Here is an 18,939-nt window from a genome sequence, read left to right on the forward strand (position 1 = left end):
CATTGTTTTTACAGTGGCCTTTTGATGCAGACACTCGTTAAGATGGTACATTGTTTATACAGAAATTCACGTTTATTCTCAGATTTTCCGAAAAAGAACGAACGCTTCACGACACAGAATGTTCAAGGTCTCGATAACTGTTGATCAGAAGTCGCCGTCACTGGTTGGCGAGAATAAATCGTGCCAACATTACAGAGTGCGAAGTGAAAATTTCCTCTCTGCTAAGATCATGTATCGCATTTCTCTGAGACTTTTAGTTTGGTACAAATGAATTGAACTGGTGTGTTTAATCGTACTTGCAAGTAGTGTTTCCTTGTCTTTTTGGGAGAAAGGTGCTGATACTTTCGATAAGTTTAGCGAACATGGCGGCGGTGCGAATCGTAACGTCACATGAAACGCACCTATATGCTTAGAGCACATATAAACAATGCTTATCTTGTTTCACATGTCATATTTTCATTATTTTCTACATTTTGGTTACATTCGCATACGTTTGCTAAGTCTTGGAATAATAATAATAATAATAGTAATAAAACATCATGCAGCTTGTAACGTCCTTCGGAGGAGGAAAGATGACCAATAGCTTAGTTAGCTAAGTGTTACAAGTCTACCCATAATGCTAACCTTTTTCTCCAGCGGTGGCATGAGACTCTATTTACACTCAGGGTTCGGGTGTATGTAGCACTTAGTGGACTATGACGTAGTTGACCAGTTAAGTTCATTGACAACTCAAAATTAACTAAAACATGTAAAGGTTTATTTCATCACAAACTTAAGCAAGAACTGAACTTAGACCCTTTTACAGTAGTTTTATACATCCAACTTATAGTTTCACAGATACAGATATATATATATATATATATATATATATTCATATTTGGACCTCTCTATATAGTTACGGCCTTTTGTAGTTGACCTATAAAACTTTTAACCCTTAAAGAAAAGGGAACAGATAAACCCATACAACTTTGTATATGATACCTAGTAGTCTTGTTAGAAAAACAATCACAAAGGGTTTATAAACAAAGCATCTAAAAGAGAAAGATTAGTGTAACCTTGGAAACAGCTTTTTGTTTATATGTAGGAGTAACAGGCCAAATACTAAGCAATATATTCTAAGAAGCGAATTTCCCAGCATCGAGGAGACGGGGTTTCGCTGTTACCATCCCCAACGTCGAGATGACGGGGTTTTATGAAAGAAAAAGTTCTGGTTGCCTAAATATCTCTCGCCCGAAAGCGGAGTGGGATATGTTTTTCTCTCTCCTGTTAGGAGGAGTTTACCTCTTGCCCGTAGGCAGAGCCCTACTTCTCTCGTCCGCAGACGGAGTCAAAATGAGATGCTAGCCCCGCTCTCGCCTTTATATTGGGTCGGCGATGTTTTAAGTCCACTTTATGCACGTAAGGCTAATCGGGACTGGCCCTACAGTTTAATGTGGGATTCGAACCACTATGTCCCTCCACCGGGCATCAATCCGGGACCCCTTGATTACTTCAGTTATATTGTATGCAGAGGTGTCTGCTGGATAATATCCAGGGGGCGGGAGGCAAGCGAGGAACTTTTCGCTCAATAAACCTGCTTCAAATTGGCATTTCTACAGTAATCTTTAGTGTTACTTGTAATTATCAATCCGTTATCATAATTAATGAAAATTACTGTGTCTGGATTGAATTTTTGGGGCGAGATTAATTTGTCATGGGGATAGCAGCTTCCATGTTCCCATCTGGACCTCCATGATTGTATTTAATATCACCTGACTAAAATGTATGAGACTACAGTGGATCATCATCCATCTTTATCGTCGCGATTAATACAAGAGATAGAAAATAAATGTAAAATAACCGAAATAGAACAAAAGCAACAGTCAGTACGCTTTTCCGCCGCTCTTGGCTAATCGCGAAGATGTGGATGTGTGATGATATGATGAAATTGTGTGATGAAATTGACATTCACAAAGAACACATCCCCGGGCCTCTGGACGAAATAGAACTAAAGGTATTTGACTGTAATCTCTGGATTAAGCGACCGAAAACAAGTCCTCTGCGTAAGTTGTGACACGAGAGGGCTCGTCCAATGAATGCGTGAGAGGGGAAATGCGTGCATGGAGAGGAAAACACGACTGCAGCTACCAGTAGTTTACAGCAGCGCGCTCTGATTTGCTCCGCCCTCTTGCTTTCCCCCCTTCTCTATCGTTAAGAGCGGCCTTGCTCCACAGATTCCCGGGACAGAGTGTAGAAGAGATTTATCTAAGGACAGAGTTGCAAACTCGGTCTACAAGTTGTTGATTCTGGGGTATTTACAAACCGCATTTCACTTTTAAAAAGGAGTCCATTCTCTCTCTCTCTCTTTCCTTCTTCCTCCAAAGAGAAAGAAAGAGAGAAAGAAAGGAAAAAAGATGGAAAGAATGAAGAAGAGAGAGAGAAAAGAAAGAATGAAAGAAAGGAAGAGAGAGAGAGAGATTGAGACGGAGAGAGAAAGAGAGAGAGAAAGGAGGAGAGGAAGAGAGAGAGAAAGGAGGAGAGGAAGAAAGAATGGAAATAAAGAGAGAGAAGAAAGAAAGGAAAGAGACAAAGAAGGGGAGAGAGAGAAGGGGCGCTATACATACGAATCCCCAGAAAGGAAAAGAGAGAGAGAGAGAGAAAGAGAGAGAGAGAAGGAAAAAAGAAAGAATGAAAGAAAGGAAAAATAGAGAGAGAAAGAGTCAGAAAGGAGGATAGGAAGAGAGAGAGAAAGGAGGAGAGGAAGAGAGAAATAATGGAAATAAAGAGAGAGAGAAGAAAGAAAGGAAAGATACAAAGAAGGGGAGAGAGAGAAGGGGCGCTATACATACGAATCACCGCACGAGCAAGTAATGGAATATTTGACTGTTGCGATGACTACTAACTGAAGAAAAGTGAATTCAGGTCATCGCATTGAAGCTTGTGATCCATAGAAACAGGAATGAACGGTCTACTTTGCTCATTTCATGGTAAAAGGAAAATGCTGTTTGACAGGAACTAAGAGACCGTTCTGAAAATAGAGCAAGCAACACTGGTGAAGCCGATGGGTTGGGTTTATTTACATGATGAAACCCAAGGCCACCGAGAGAGAGAGGGAAATGACAGCTCGTGGGTCAGAGTTGCAAAATCCTGAAGTAAATGACCAATACTAGGTTCATGAGTCTTGAGAAAGTATTCAAAAGGAAACGGAATATGGTTGCTTATATCTGTATCCTATTTCTGGTTATTCTGTGCCTCTTTTTCGGTCTCCTTATCTTAATCAAAAGATGTTTTAGAGTTCTCGATACAAGTCTAAGCATGATAGGCTAATAGAGATAGGAATTACGGTTCAATGTGTGCCTCCACCGGGTATCGAACCCGGGATCCCTTAATTATGAAGCGACGACGTTACCATGACGGCATCGGATATTCTCAAAGCAATAAGCTTATCTGCACACGCTGATATAACGTCTTACTGCTTATTATCTTGAAACAGGTTAAACGGCTTGTTTCTGTTTCTTATTTTTATATTCCAATAAGTTACCGATTGGGGAAATCACGTGCACGAATCTATCTCTAGAGATCTACGCTGATTACTCAGCCTGCATAAAGTGAGAATTCCCTCTCTTCATCCGTCAAAGATTTGTATGCACTTCCCAGTTGGCAACACTGCCCTGATCATGATATGACGTAAGTACTCTCAGCTCGAACAGCTGAGCAGCTAGAGGCGACTGTGTGAAACAGCTAGATGGTGAAAAGGATTTAAGCAGCGTGTCTACAGAATATTGCACCAGCAACTTCTGTAAGTATACTTTTTCTTACGTTATGACTTTTTCAAGGGTAATCTTTGTTATAAATGTGTTAAAGGAGTGTCATTTTGGGTAAAGAAACACGGTGCAGTGTTGCCTCGTCTAGAGTTTTTTTTTAAAATCACTGTTAATCGAACCGAAGCTCCTTGAACAGTGGTGCCAGCTCGGAAATTAGTTTTACAATTTTTCCAACACTATGTGTAATAAGAAAACTGAGGGTTGCCTTAAAAATGTAGCGTTTTACGTTTAAGAACAGTTTCATGTCATTTCGGAAAGTAATTCATGAATTTTGTGCCTCCCCGATGGTGTAGTGATAACGTAGTCGCCTTGTAATCAAGGGGTCCCGGGTTCGATATCCGGTGGACGCACATAATGATTCGGATCCAACTTTATACTGTAGGCCCAGTTCCGGTTAGCCTATCTGTTCATCAAGTGGACTTAAAACAAAAACGCCACATTTCTACCTTGTGGTGAAAATTTGGACTATTTTTGCATGAGCAATCGCTTCCCCATGGTCTCCGCTTTGCATAGAATCTATACCAAGTTTCACCGCAATCCGTTGCTTCTAACGGGCTCCAAAGGGTTCTGAGTAGGGATAATTTAATTATAAACACCATATTTCCAGCTGGTGGCGCAAATTTAACTATTTTTCGTCAGCTTTCGCTTCACCATGGTCTCCGTAGCCTCTATTTACCAAGTTTCACCGCAATATATTGCTTCGAACGGGCTTCTGAGAATGGAGATCTTAATTCTAACCGCCATATTTCCACCTGGTGGTGAAAATTTGAACTATTTTTATTTCGCCAGCATTCGCTTCCAAATGGTCTCCATAGCATGTATACCAAGTATCATCGCAATCCGTTGCTACGAACGGGCTTCCGAGGATTCTGAGTAGTGCTCAGTGGCGTAGCGGCCGCCCCTGCGCTCCTGAAATTTTATATAATATGCAACACATAGTGTCGGTTATTTTTTTTAAAATACGAAAGAGACAAAGTATAGGTCAACAATGACAGAATTTGAGCTCGAAATTCACTGAGTGAGCACTAAATAGAAACGCCCGATCGGTGAAGTTAGCACAGCACAAATACGTATCAGCACAAATAACTTCATGACTGTTTTATTTATTTTTATGTGGAATCTGGTCGAGTGGGTTCCCAGTAGCATATCAGAAGACAATGTCTGCGATAATAAGCAGGAGCGTACTGGCTCAATCAAAGGGGCCCTGGCAACTTAACCTGCGGGCCCTCCGAAATGCCGTATTAATTTACTTGATCGCAGGTCGCCTAAAATATGAAAAAAAATCCCTCATCTCACATCTTTATAGACATACCGTTTGTCGGAATCTTTTAAAGCATAAATTATCTGCAGTTATGAATCCAATAGGAAGATTCTAGTTGCTCGGACAGTCTGTTTTTTTATTACAACACATACAAGAAAAGTTGGTAATTCATGGGTTTTACCAGTAATATTAGTTTTATGTGTGGTACTTAAAATGTAACGTCCCACCAAATATTTTCAAAGGGGGCCCAATCCTTTTTATATTCAAATAAGAACTGAGACAAATTTCCCACATAGTCCACACCTGTTAAGTGTTACAGATTATTTTCGATTTTTTTGCTACAGTGTTTTATTTTAAGTGTTGAACACTTCAAAAGCTAACTGTTCTACGTCCTTTACCCTCTGACGTCATCGATGATATATATATATATATTTATTTTTACTAAGGGACCCCAATATTTTAGTTGCAGGGGGCCTCACAGGGCACTGCGCTATGCCACTGGTAGTGCTAGTTCAATTCTGACCACCTGGTATGTGTTTCTGAGGATATTTAACCTTCGGGTTTATGGATGACACCGAGTTAGTTAACATAATAAGTCAAGTCTTTCTTTCTCGATATGGAAGGAAGAATGTCTGTCGCCTCAGTACCATCACTAGTTGTTTTGCATTGTATCCTTACTTTCAGGTATCTACGTGTCATCAATATGTGGCTTCTGGATTGGCTGTTTGTGGCCCTCACTCTCGTTCTGGTCCTCATAGGCTTTGTCTACGTGGACTTCTTGAGGAAGAGGAACTACTGGAAGAAGAGGGGAGTGCCATACGTCAAGCCAGTGGTACTCTTTGGAAACATCAGCGCTTCCTTGTGGAAAGGCAAGCACATCTCGCTCCAGATGGTAGACCTGTACAACCAGTTACCTGGAGAGAAGTTCGGTGGTATATTCATGATGCACGCTCCTAATCTTATGGTTATGGACCCTGACCTCATCAAGACCATCCTGGTGAAGGACTTCAGCCATTTTCACGACCACGGATTCTCCATCAATGAAGAAACCGAGCCTCTTCAGGGTAAGAGCCTCTTCGTCATGAAGGGTCAACGATGGAGGAACATGAGAGTGAAGCTAACCCCGACGTTCACCTCGGGAAAGATCAAGAGAATGTATCACCTGATTCGCAAGTGCGGTGAGGATTTGCAGGCTCATCTTGCAGAACCTGCCAATGCTGGAGAGGTCATTGAGGTCAAGGATCTTGTTGCTAGGTTCACAACGAATGTGATAGCTTCGTGTGCTTTTGGTATCCAGTCCGATTGCCTTCAGGATCCGGAAGATGAGTTCAGGGTGATGGGGAAGAAGTTGCTGACCCCAGGTATCGCTATAGCTTTCAAGGTGTTCGTCTACATGTTCATACCGAAGCTTGGTTACCATCTGGGGATTCAGCTGACGCCGACTGTCGTGGCTAACTTCTTCAGGAGGGTTGTGAAGACCACCATGGAGTATCGCGAGAAGAATGGAGTTTCCAGAAATGACTTCCTGGATCTGTTGATGGAGTTGAAGAAGAAAGGGTACCTGGAAGACGATAAGACCAGATCCCGCCTGGACCCAGATGCTGTTGATGAGAATATTGAAAGTAAGTATCCTACTAACTATTTGAAAAGCAATGGTGGATTAATGGTATTGCACTGTGCATGTGGGGTGAAACCTAACGTTCAATTAAATGTAAAACTAGATTCCAATATTAACATTTCCATATTCAATTATACATATTCAGCAACGGTTTACTAAGTGTTTACTTTTACGATTGTCAGTTGTTCTCCTTAGACGTTCATAAATTCACATTGTAAATTCAACATAATTCAACATAACCAGTGATGTCCCGTAGATTATAAGTTTACGTCTACATGCGTTGTCTACACGTAATCTACGCGTAGATTACATTGGGTTGTAGTTTACATGAAGTACGTAGACAATCTAAAGTGTATTTTCAAGGGTTTCATGAAAAGAAAGTGACATTTTCAACTATATTGGTTCCTAACGAAATTAAAAGAACCCTATTCACAACAAAATTTATCTTATCTTCTATTATCAACTATGGAAGAAGATAAATAGTGTGCAAAAACAACAACAGATGGCAGTCGTGACGTAAGAGTAGTATTTTCCCCATAAAACACTAGAATATTTCCTACATTAGGTGTCTTCCTAGGTGAGAAATTGTTCGAATTTGGAAGAAAGAGTATGAAAGGTTCTCCTCACACATCTGCAACTGATACGTTGTATAATTTTCTTTTAATTCCATGGCGCCCTTTGCTAAGTTATCACATTTGGCCATGTTGTTCAGGGATGTGCCGTAGACTATACGTTTACGTCTACATGCGTTGTCTACACGTAATCTACGCGTAGATTACATTGGGTTGTAGTTTACATAGACTACGTAGACAATCTAAAGTGCATTAAAATTAATTTTCAAGGGTTTCATGAAAGGAAAGTGACATTTTCAACTATATTAGTTCCTAACGAAATGAAAAGAACCCTATATACAACACAATTTCTCTTCTGTTCTATCATCAACTCTGGAAGAGAGATAAATAGTATGCAAAGAACAACAACAGATGGCAGTCCTGAGGCAAGAGTGGTCTTTCCCCCATAAAACACTATAATATTTCCTATATTAGGTTTCTTTCTAGGTGAGAAATTGTTCGAATTTGGAAGAAACAGTATGAAAAGTTCTCCTCACACATCAGCAACTGATACGCAGTATAATTTTCTTTTAATTCCACGGCGGCCTTTGCTAAGTTATCACTTTTGGCCATGTTGTTTACACAGATTACGTAATCTACGTGTATAAAATAGTCTATGTGTAAAATGTACACTATCGTTGTTTACGCGTAGACGCACATCACTGAACATAACACAGGATTGTTATTATTTGTAGGGGGACTTTATTAACTGAAGGGCTGGTAAAACATGGTGACATTTTGGTAATTTCCGAGTTCATTAAGAAAAAAAGTTACTAGAAGCTATAGGTACTGTAGATAAATTGTTTTCGTGTTGTGTTTACTAATTTCAGAAGGCTTTACTGAGTCCAATGCAAATTGTATGACATGGCAATTTCACTCGAAAATTGAAGGATTGCACATTTTTCTGTGTAACTAAAAAATTACCAAAATGTCATTTACCATGTTTTACACACGAGCCCTTTAACTGTTTTCGTTAGGTTGAGTGAAAGCTTCTAGTTGGTTTTAACACTGTAATTCGAAGGAGGTTGCTTAATTTTAAGCGTCATAAAGATTGATTGATTGATTTGCTGTATTAAGTCCACTTTCTGCGGAACTGCACCTACAGTTTAAAGTGGGATCCGAACCACTATGTGCCTCCATCGGGTATCGAACCCGGGACGCCTTGATTACAAGGCAACGACGCCATCGGGGAGGCGAGCGTCATAAAGATAGCGATCTGTTTTAGCTTAATTTTAAGCGCCATAAAAAGGGCCATCTATTTTAATTTATACTGGCTGAGGATACAGATGACAGGACCTTGAAAGTAAGGTTGACACTTGAGTTTCTTCTAAAAGTGCCACTCCCTACATTCCAATACTTACTTTTTCATGCCTACTGTGCTACAAACCCAGGAATCCTGAGTTTGAATCCTGGTTAAAGTACTATTTGTTTCCTCGCTTACTTCATGTAATCATTCTCGTCGTCGAGACCATGGGCGTATCCAGAATGAAAATTTGGGGGGTCTAACCAAGGCTGCCAATCTTCCAAAACCAATCGCGTGTCCCCCTATATAATAATACGATGGTAGTTATCTCGTTTATTATTATTATTATTATTATTATTATTCTGTTATTCTTTAAATTGTAATTTCAGAATTGAATGTCTGTTGACGCTTTTCAGAAGCAGTATGAAATGTTTCACTGAACTCTTCACTTGAAATTTCACGAAGTCTCTAAAGCAGTTCTATGGCATTCCTTGGTTAAGATAGAACAAAGGCTAAATTCTAATGAGGGCTCTACAGATAAGGAGTACGATTCCAAAAGTTTTCTTTTCAACTGCGGCTAGAATATCACTTGCTTGGGATGGTTCATCCGGAAAACTCCATTTAACTGACAAGGTTGAAGAAATTTAACAAAAACATGAAGTGAATGATGTTTTTCTAGGAATTGAGTTTCACACATTGACAATGGTTTCTTTTTTGTAATGTCTGGTACATAATGCAATGTATTTGTTTTTAGTATTTCAACTCTGAGTTTATTATTTAAAAAAAGCACAACTTCACTTACTGTACCAAAACAGTTTAAAAAAACCTTAGTGGATGTTATTTTCAGAATCCACAAAAAAATAAGGAATTTGGGGGGTCCGGACCCCCTGGATACGGCCTTGGTCGGGACTAAACTAAGGAAGTAAAATAGCTACATAGAATAAGAAAAATAGAAATGCACAAAATATGCGATATTGTGGTCATTTTGAAAATATATACGTAACAGGCAGCCTTTTACGTACGGTTAATTCTTTAAATAATTATTAAGTTTCGGTGCACAAAACAATTTCTATAATTGAAACACTACAGGGTGACACAAAAGTGACGATCGAATATTGATATTATTGTGAAAGAAAATGCAGAAACTGTATTGAACTGTACAAGAAACATTAATGGGCGAAACAGGCCAAGTATACCTTAAGAAAAATGTCAGTGCAGCTCTCAATGGTCGAATTTCTCGGTATGTTGAGCTCCATCGGAAATCCTGATTCCTAACATCAATATTAGAATTGACTGACCTCTATCGGGAAACAGACGACCTATTACCGCAAAACGTATGTGGGGATTGATTTGGTTTATTTTACCTCGCCTTTCTTCCACTTTTGGCTAATCGCGAAGATGAGGATGAGCGATGATATGATGAAATTGATGAAGGGACGCTCACAAATAACATCCATGCCCAGGCAGGGATTCGAACACGGGACCACATATGTGAGGAGGATATACACCCCTCTCAAACTACAACAACTTTCTTACGTCAATTTAATTTGCGTATAATACGTCCTTGCACTATGAAAGGTAGCCGTTCGACACTTTTGGCCCATGGTGTAGATACGTCTGTTTGGATTTTGTATTCATATCAATGTTGTTCCGTATTTAAGCACTTAACCTAGAAGTTATACATCGTGCGCAACGCCATGGTGCATTTGGTTGCATAACATCAAGGATGAAACAGTATAGAAAAGAATGGCCATAAGGTAACATTGAAAATTGATCTTATCTCCAATTGGAGACTGAATATAAATATTTCTTGTTCGTTTTCAGAGCTGACTGATGATGACGTAACTGCCCAGGCGATGAACTTCTTTACCGCTGGCTTTGAGACGACCGCTACAACTATTTCCTTCGCTCTGTATGAACTCGCTCTGAACCCCGATGTGCAGGATAGGCTCGCTCAGGAGATCGAAGCAGTTATGGACAAAAGCGATGGAGATTTAACGTACGATGTTATCCAAGAGATGCGGTACCTTGACAACGTCATATCAGGTTCGTATTTACGAAGGTAGATATTCAATAGAGCCAGAATTTCTTGTAACAAATGTTATTTTGTGGAATATTGGAAATATGTGTACTCGCTAGAGTACCGGGAACGACGGAGAACCGAGATCTAGTCTCGTATCGTACGACACTTAAGCTATGATGTAATGTATCAAAAAGTAAATGATTATAAGATACGAAAAAGGCTTTACTTTGTGACTTACTCAAATAAATTCCCATGCAGCATCAAATATCCAGGAGACATCTTATGGATATCTTCGTGATATTTGTGTCGAAGTTCTGGATATCATCGTGATATTATTATTATTATTATTATTATTTATTATTTCCATAGGGTTACAATTAAGCCATACAACATTTCATTTTGAACAAAATTAATACAAATAATGACTTGATGCCCTATAACTAATAGTAAAAAAAATATGCAAGAGATACATCTAAGGAAAATGTGATGAATTTACATTAGTATATATAGTGTTCTATAGTAGCAATGAAATAAAGAAAGTTTGAGAGTTATACACATTTAGAAGAAAAGAAAGTGTAAAGGTGTGTGGGTTTGGATATGAGTGTGTATGGAATTGCTGTTCGAAGTACAGGGATGAAAATTTTAAAATATATGTGTGTTGGTGGGGGATGGTGGGGAGGGGGGGGTAAGCACTGAAAATAATATTACTGGAGTTAGAATTTGTAGACATGTGAACGTAGAAGACGACAGAACTGCGCTTTGCTGGTACTGAGTTTGACCTTCGTTGGGAGTGAATTCCAGGTTACCGCTGCTAGGTACGAGAAAGACTTCTGACCAAATCTGCTTTTGTTGGGTTTGGGGATTACTAGGTCTCTATGTAAGGACGATCTGGTGTTCGGGTGCTGAACTCAGAACGGAGCTTAATCCTTTGATGCAATGGAGATGATTTGTTATGTATGCTATGGAATACCTTATTCAAGTAGATGTAATGTATTCTCGAAGTGACTGTAGGTATATTGTAAATCTTGCGCAATTGTTGGGAATTATATTCTTGGGGGTGCATGTGTATGATTCTTAAGCAATTGCCTTGGATTGTTTCAAGTTTCTTCAGATGAGTTAAGTTACTGCCAAAAATAAGACTAGCACCATACTCGAATACGGGACGAATAAATGAAAGGTAGAAATGTCTACTCAGATTTCTATTAAGATATTTACGAATTTTTCGAAATATGTAAATATGGTGATAGATTCTACGAATATAGTTATTTATTTGATAATTAAAATTTAGCTGAGGGTCGATAATGATTCCGAGATATTTTAAATGATTGCTCAAAGGTACTCTGGCGTCATTAAGGGTAATATCTATCGTGTTAGCCGGGATTCCCTTACCGGTGTGAAGCACCATGGCCTTCGTCTTTGCAACGTTAAGTTTCAGGTTGTTCATGTTGTACCACGTTAATACTTTGGGGAATGAGTTTTCCATTTTCTCCTTTACATCCAGGTACGTATCTCCAACATGGACGAGAAGGCAGTCATCTGCGTACAGAGTAATCGACAAATCTGAATTTATTAGTGTGATATCGTCAATAAATAGGTTGAATAATTTTGGGCCAAGTATAGAGCCTTGTGGAATGCCTGCAGACACTGACTGCTCGGTGGAAAGTGAACATCCTACTTTCGTTGAGATTTTTCTATTTGCGAGAAAACTTTCCATCCAGAGAATTGTTTTGCTATTGAAACCAAATCGTGTCGAAGTAGACGTACTAGTCTAGTAGACGTCAATTGGACATCCCCTGGATATCCATATGTCCGTCTAGAGGACACACATATGATATCCAGGAAGCATATGAATTAGACGTTCTCTGGATATTTTTGGATATGGTTTGGACATTCTATGGATCATATTTGTACATATTCTGGGCATATCATGGGTCATATTAGAACATGTTTTGTACTTTCTACGGATTGCTTTTGGATACTTTTCGGACATCAGCGCGACTTGGGTCACTTGAACGCAACGTCCTATGAATATCAATGGACATTCTATGGATATCCAGAACTGGTGTTCTGGTGATGTTATCAGAACCACGCTCCGGCAACCTTTACTCCCTTCCCTCCACTTCCTGTTATCTATTGATTTGAGAATGGGTGAGCCCCAGAGTGTCTTTAGTGACGGCAGATAACTGAAGAAACACAACGAGACTTAATTTTTCGTTACGTAAATTTCCTATTAAGTGTAATCACAGAAAGAAGAATTTTGTATACATTTCGCTTTTTACACGTACGTGTAGCATAATCCTTGCGTATCCTGTATATGATCGAGCTTATGACTTGAAGTACATTTGCACATGTAAAATAAGGACACGACAGCACAATTTCATGTAATAAGAGAATAGCACAATTGTATTACGTGCAATGCCATCTATTGTGATGAAGTAAAAACACAGAGATTGTAATGAATATGCAAATTTGCTACATTGCCAAATACTGCACAAAATCTTTTATGCTAATTTACAATGTTACAAACAAACTCATGATGTTCAACATTACAGAATTTTATTTCACGATTAAATAATCCAAAAACATTATGAAGATTAAATTTCTATGAACTGTTTTCCTTTATAGAATGCCGCTTTGTGATTCTCCTTGCAGCTCATTCCTATGTTCGCGATTAGCCAGAAAAGTGACTTAAATACAGGGTGAGTCAAAAGTTAGGTTACATAGGAAGTTTTCTTTTCTCGTTTTCTATGGTTGAATGTCCAGTTTCCTGGTGCATGGATCGGTTGCCATGCTCCCGTTGAGTGGCCACAGCGGTCTCCAGACCTAAAGCCATGGATTGTTACCTTTGGGTCATTTAAAGGCGCTTATCTACTCAGTTAAGAATCAGAACTTCCAGCTCCTGAAGGAACGCATTACTGTAGACCGGGGCTATATCGATCATTTCACACTGAACAGTACATAAAAATTTGAAAAAAACTTTTCCTCCCAAAACTGTTAATTTATTCTGAAACACCATTCTGTTGGCTACCAAAGTGCGCAATTTAAAATTATATGTTTATATTTCTGATAGTTGTAAAAATGGAAAAACTGAAACACTACACATTGCAAGATTTTCCTAAACTACGGGGTAATTCTGATAATTGACGGGGCTATTCTGATCACTTGCAAAATAAAATGTCTAGATACATTATCCACAAATGAATTGTATCTTACCAAAGCCCCGTCACATATGTATTTCATGAAACCAAATGTTTCATCGTTGACCTCGTATCCAGTCACCTTTAACAGCACTTTCTTTGGAGTTGTAAAACTGACCGCAAAAACTGCAAGGGATATTGTCTTCATCGTTACCGACATTCTTAATTTGCTGTCGTTTTTTCATTTTCTTCCCTACAGGCGTATGCTCGTCAGATAGCATGCTCCCACTTTTCTTCTACATCGTTTTGTCTTTTCTGACTGTTTGGTGAGAGATGGGATTATTTCAGAGAATGGTGAAGTGGAAGAGGATCGTAATGATCGTAAAAGCCCCAAAAGCAGATATTTCTTTCATTGGTTGGCTACATTGCGCTATACAACTTTGGCGCCACGAACGTGTATGACTAACAACTAATATACCTGCTCCATATACCCACTTACTAATAATAATGTGGCTGGTACAGCTTACGTTCTGAAGCTTACCTGTTTAACTATGCGAAAATGCACATTCAGAGTACATACCTCGTTTCCAAAACCAATTTTTTACAGGCACATTAATTTACAAACAGCAGCAATGTCGTGCGCATCTCAACCGTGTAGGTTCTCCTTCTCCACTGATGCTATGCAGTTTGCCAACCCGAGCATTAACAATGCGCTAGAATCAAATATTCTTTCGTCGATCGATATAGCCCCGTGATCGATATAGCCCCGGGCTACCCTATGTAATTTGCAGACATGATTATGCCAGACGTTCTCCAAAAGCTTCTGGAGAAATTGAAAGTCGCGTGCACAAATGTATTGATGTTGAAGGTGTACAAAGTGAAGATATACTAAAAATCCCTATGTAACCTTACTTTTGACTCACCCTGTATATCAAATCATTGAATTAGCTATGTGTAACCATATATGTTTTCTTCTTTCCAGAAACGCTTAGAAAATATCCCCCAGCCGCTATTCTTCCTCGCATTTGCACCAAGGAGTACACAATTCCTGGAACCAACGTCACCATAGAGAAAGACACCGGGGTGCAGATTCCTATACAAGCCCTTCACTACGACCCGAAGTACTATCCCAATCCGGACAGGTTTGATCCAGATAGGTTCGATGACGATATCAAAGCCAAGAGACCACACTTCACCTATCTACCGTTTGGAGATGGACCAAGGGTATGCATTGGTAAGTACCCGTGGTGCATGATTCTGGATACTAATTATCACAGTTGAACGTTATATCAGCTTGTGCGCCCCCAGTCGTGGAAAAAAAAACTTCCTCCATAAGACTACTGGCATTAAGGCTCTATGGGGAGAAGTATTTCTTTCCATAACTGCACACTGTTTGTACCTCCTGCATGCTTTGAAGGTACACTGGGGGAAGGGGGATTGGAGGCAGGCTTCACACAATCACAATTTCGACATTTGTGGGGGTGATGTGGTCAGCACCACACTTAGGCCGTCTTCATCCCCCAGGATACCATTTTTAGAGTCTGGGTGGACCACAGAGTCGTTCATTTGAGCTTCATTGATGGGAAGAATTCCAATCTGAAATCAGCCGCCCCGGGAATCGAACCCCAGTCTCCCGTGTGGCAGTCAGGTGACCTACCGACTACACCACCAGGCTGCAAGATTGTCTAGAAAATAACTACTAAGCATATTGTTAATAGTAACAGTATTAGTAGTAGCTATGGTCTTCTCGATGTTGTAGTGGTAAAGTCTATGACAATTACTTTTGTCACCAGTCTTTTTTGTAGTTTATGTGAGTGTATTTTAGAATTTCGTAAATACTCTTAACAACTTTCTGTAGCCAGTTGTGCTTTTTGGCTTTTCTTGGATTTTCGGTTCTAGACGGCGAGGGTAGGAAAACAATACCGAGTTGTGGAATTTTTGACACTAAGGGTGACTTTTACTTGTCCAGCAATAGGAAGTATTTATATGATTAATTATATGTTTGTTTTAACTTTTTACCGTGCTCTTTGATATATATATAGGTATCAGAAAAGCTAGGTACTAATTAGTATAGCCGACTTAATCATTTTTAATATATCCTAGTTTATATTACAGTCGTTTGTATTATCAGCACTCGTGTACTTATAATCAAGTTAATTTCCTCTTGTCACTCATTTAGTGTATGCTTATTCTTTTTGTATAGTAGTGCCTCAACAAATGTAATGTCAATTATTATTTCCTTTTGGTAACTATGACGCCTAGCTAATCGCGTCTCATACTTGACAGAGCGCTAGCCGCGCGTATTTACATTGAAAGCAAGCCTAAGGTGCTAATAGAAATCTCAAATATTCGAAGGTACACGGGAAATAAACCAAAGAGGCGGTTAGATATTTTATCATGTAATGGTATCTTGTGTTCACCCCTGCAGCGTGTGTGTGTGAGTGCATGATGGAATGAGAGCGAGGGGATATGTACAAGTAATGTGTTATATTATCATTGTTGTGTTTATTTTTGCCGAATACACGTATATATTCGTTATCCTACAGGTGTTCTTGATTCACTTATATATGTATAGATGTATATCCTCGTATGGTCGATATTTTTAGTTTTAGTCCTGAGTTTGAAGCTGTATAGCTTATCTCCAATGACCAGAAGGGTTATAGTTTTCTATTATTACAATAATAATAATTATTATTATTATTATTGCTATAAATGAATAACAGCACCACTTTATGCACGACGTGGCTTACCGACCCGGTGACACGAACCTGGAATTAAACCGTTAGCTGGTGGTAGGATTCGTGTTTCCTAAACCGGAGATGCGAACCAAGGACCGGCGACCGTCCAATCGGGCGGCCGCGGAACCCTGAACCAAAGGACCAGCGGTAGAGTTGTTTGGCACCTCGAACTGGGGACTTCGGTCTCCCGGACGAATGGTCAAACCCTTTACAAGTCGTCGTGTAATCAATGGGTTCCGAGTTCGTTACCCGCTGGAGGCACATAGTGGATCGAATTCTACTTTAAACTGTAGGTCCAGTCCCAAATAGCCTATCTGTGCATAAAGTGGACTGAAGACAACAAGTTACAGTTTCGCACCAGGCCTGCATTTATTTCAATATCGTTAAAATGGACGCTGCTACTAAAAATAACGCCGACTATGCAAGCGAGTATGAATTTCTCCCAATGTTGCAGGTAGAGCAGGTTTCTCAAGTTGAAAACTATGATGAATAAGTATTTTCAAAATCCCATGCATTCCTTACGGAGGAAAAAGATGCAACTACTTCAACTGCAAGTTATGGCTGATCAAATGGGAGTTTCTTACTTTTCCGACGACGAATAAATTCTTCAACGTGTCCTCTTTCCGTTCATGGCCTTTCCTACGCCATCAGAAGTTTGATATTTCAAAGAGAATGCTAAGTTTTCACCCCTTCTGCAACCATCCAGCATACAGACCTCTCTTTCATCATCTCTCCACAGGAAAGGGTCGGTGGGGGAGGAGCAATTTAGGGCATTTCTACTGAAACTGTTCCTCCTGGCCTGAAAACAAAAACTCGAAGTCTTTGAAGTGGCTATTAAGAATTGTCTCATCCCATAAACCATCCTGTAATCATAATTTTGTCTCTTTTTCTATTTACAGGCATGAGATTTGCTTTGGTGCAAGTGAAAGTAGGGTTAGTGTACCTCCTACGCAACCACACGTTCAGCGTTTGTGACCGTACCGTGATACCCATTGAGCTGGAGCCAAGAGCACTGGTGCTCGGCGCTAAGGGAGGCGTTTGGCTGCAAATAGGAAAACGTGACAGGGATCACTAATCACCGTCACTGCTCCTCTGCTGAGCTTCAAGGACTCTGAGTACTCTCATTTATTAATTTACCTCAACAACTCTCCGAAAGAATCATAGAAATCTGGTAGAGTGAAATTATTTCCATAACATCCCTGGCAATTCTGCATTTGTAGCTTGAGTGAGAGTCATAAAACCTGCAACAACCAATCAGCGTATGAGGCTGTTGGTAGGCTCACTAGCCAAGCCTGCGCAGTCAGCTGGAAGCTGTTTCGGAAGTAATCGGACTATGTCTCCTGAAATATTGTTTCAGAAGACAACAATAACTGTAAGATGACAGTTGTTAAGGCATTCTGAGGAAAAAAGCATTTGTGAATGATCCTATTTGTGCATTATTTTCTTTATCCAAGTAGCGGATATGATAATCCTACTACAGCGAATCAGTATAATTCTGTTAATTGAGGGGTTCAGGGCACAAGTGGGCTAACTACACATTGGATGAAAATTGAGTTACATGTACAGAAATACTTCCCCCATAAGACTACTGGAATTAACGCTCTATGGGATAAGTACTTTTGTGCATGACTGTACAACTTAGATGTGTGAAGTATCAATTCTAGAAGTAAATATCTTCTAAGTTTCAAGTACTTGCTCACTGCGTTTGTTCTCCAACAAATAAACATACTACTAAGTTATTTAAATGCGCCTTTTTCTGAAAACTGTCCTGAAGTGACGCCACTGTACTCTGAACCCCTAACTTAATATGCAGAAATTAATTGTTCACTAGTATTAGGATAATCGGCTAATGGATATCCACTCTATAGGGTTGAGGGGTACTTGCATATTATGCTTGACAGATAACGAAATATCCACATCTGCAGGGTACGTTGCCGAATATCCAGACGAAGATCACGTACATGATCGGCAAGTATCATACAACTTATGTTGACTGCTATTTGAATATCTGCTGTGGCAGATAAATGGATAATTTAAAAGACAGGTGTAAATACAAACAAGACTCGGATATCCAAACATCCAAAATTTTATACATCTCTCAACTGTTATTCAAATTATCACTTATTAGAATTGATAGATTATCTGAACAGCACACTATATAGCATTTATCCAAATTAATCTTGTAGTATTATTTTTATAATTATTTTGATTATTGATACACGGGTATCTTCACTTAAACATATATCTTGCAAGGAAGATCCAGGAAGTAACGACTTGCGATTGAAAACTCTTCAAGAAAGTTCCTTGCCACTTGTTCATTGAGAAAGACCGAATAATTGTTCATATTGAATATGCGCATTAATAACTATATCGGAACATATGTAAATATAATTGTAAACTAATATTAGTATAGGACAAGACTGTAACACAAAGTTATTTAATATGTCATTGAAAAAATGGGCATATTTTAATTCTCTAATAGTAGTGAAAATTTCTCTACGATGG

At 39.3% G+C, this 18,939-nt stretch overlaps 1 protein-coding gene across 1 annotated transcript; it reads left to right on the forward strand.

The window, feature by feature from the left end:
• Positions 1 to 3,678: 3,678 nt before the first annotated feature.
• Positions 3,679 to 18,084, forward strand: LOC145996092 (cytochrome P450 6k1-like). Its single transcript, XM_083132347.1, has 5 exons — positions 3,679 to 3,778; positions 5,749 to 6,686; positions 10,361 to 10,582; positions 14,679 to 14,930; positions 17,334 to 18,084. The coding sequence occupies exons 2-5, from the start codon at positions 5,768 to 5,770 to the stop codon at positions 17,507 to 17,509; spliced, it is 1,569 nt and encodes a 522-aa protein (XP_082988473.1). The 5' UTR covers positions 3,679 to 3,778; positions 5,749 to 5,767; the 3' UTR covers positions 17,510 to 18,084.
• Positions 18,085 to 18,939: the final 855 nt, after the last annotated feature.

The sequence above is a fragment of the Lepisma saccharinum genome, chromosome 12 (assembly GCF_977018435.1).
Source record: "Lepisma saccharinum chromosome 12, izLepSacc3.1, whole genome shotgun sequence".
Classification (NCBI taxonomy): Eukaryota; Metazoa; Arthropoda; class Insecta; order Zygentoma; family Lepismatidae; genus Lepisma; species Lepisma saccharinum.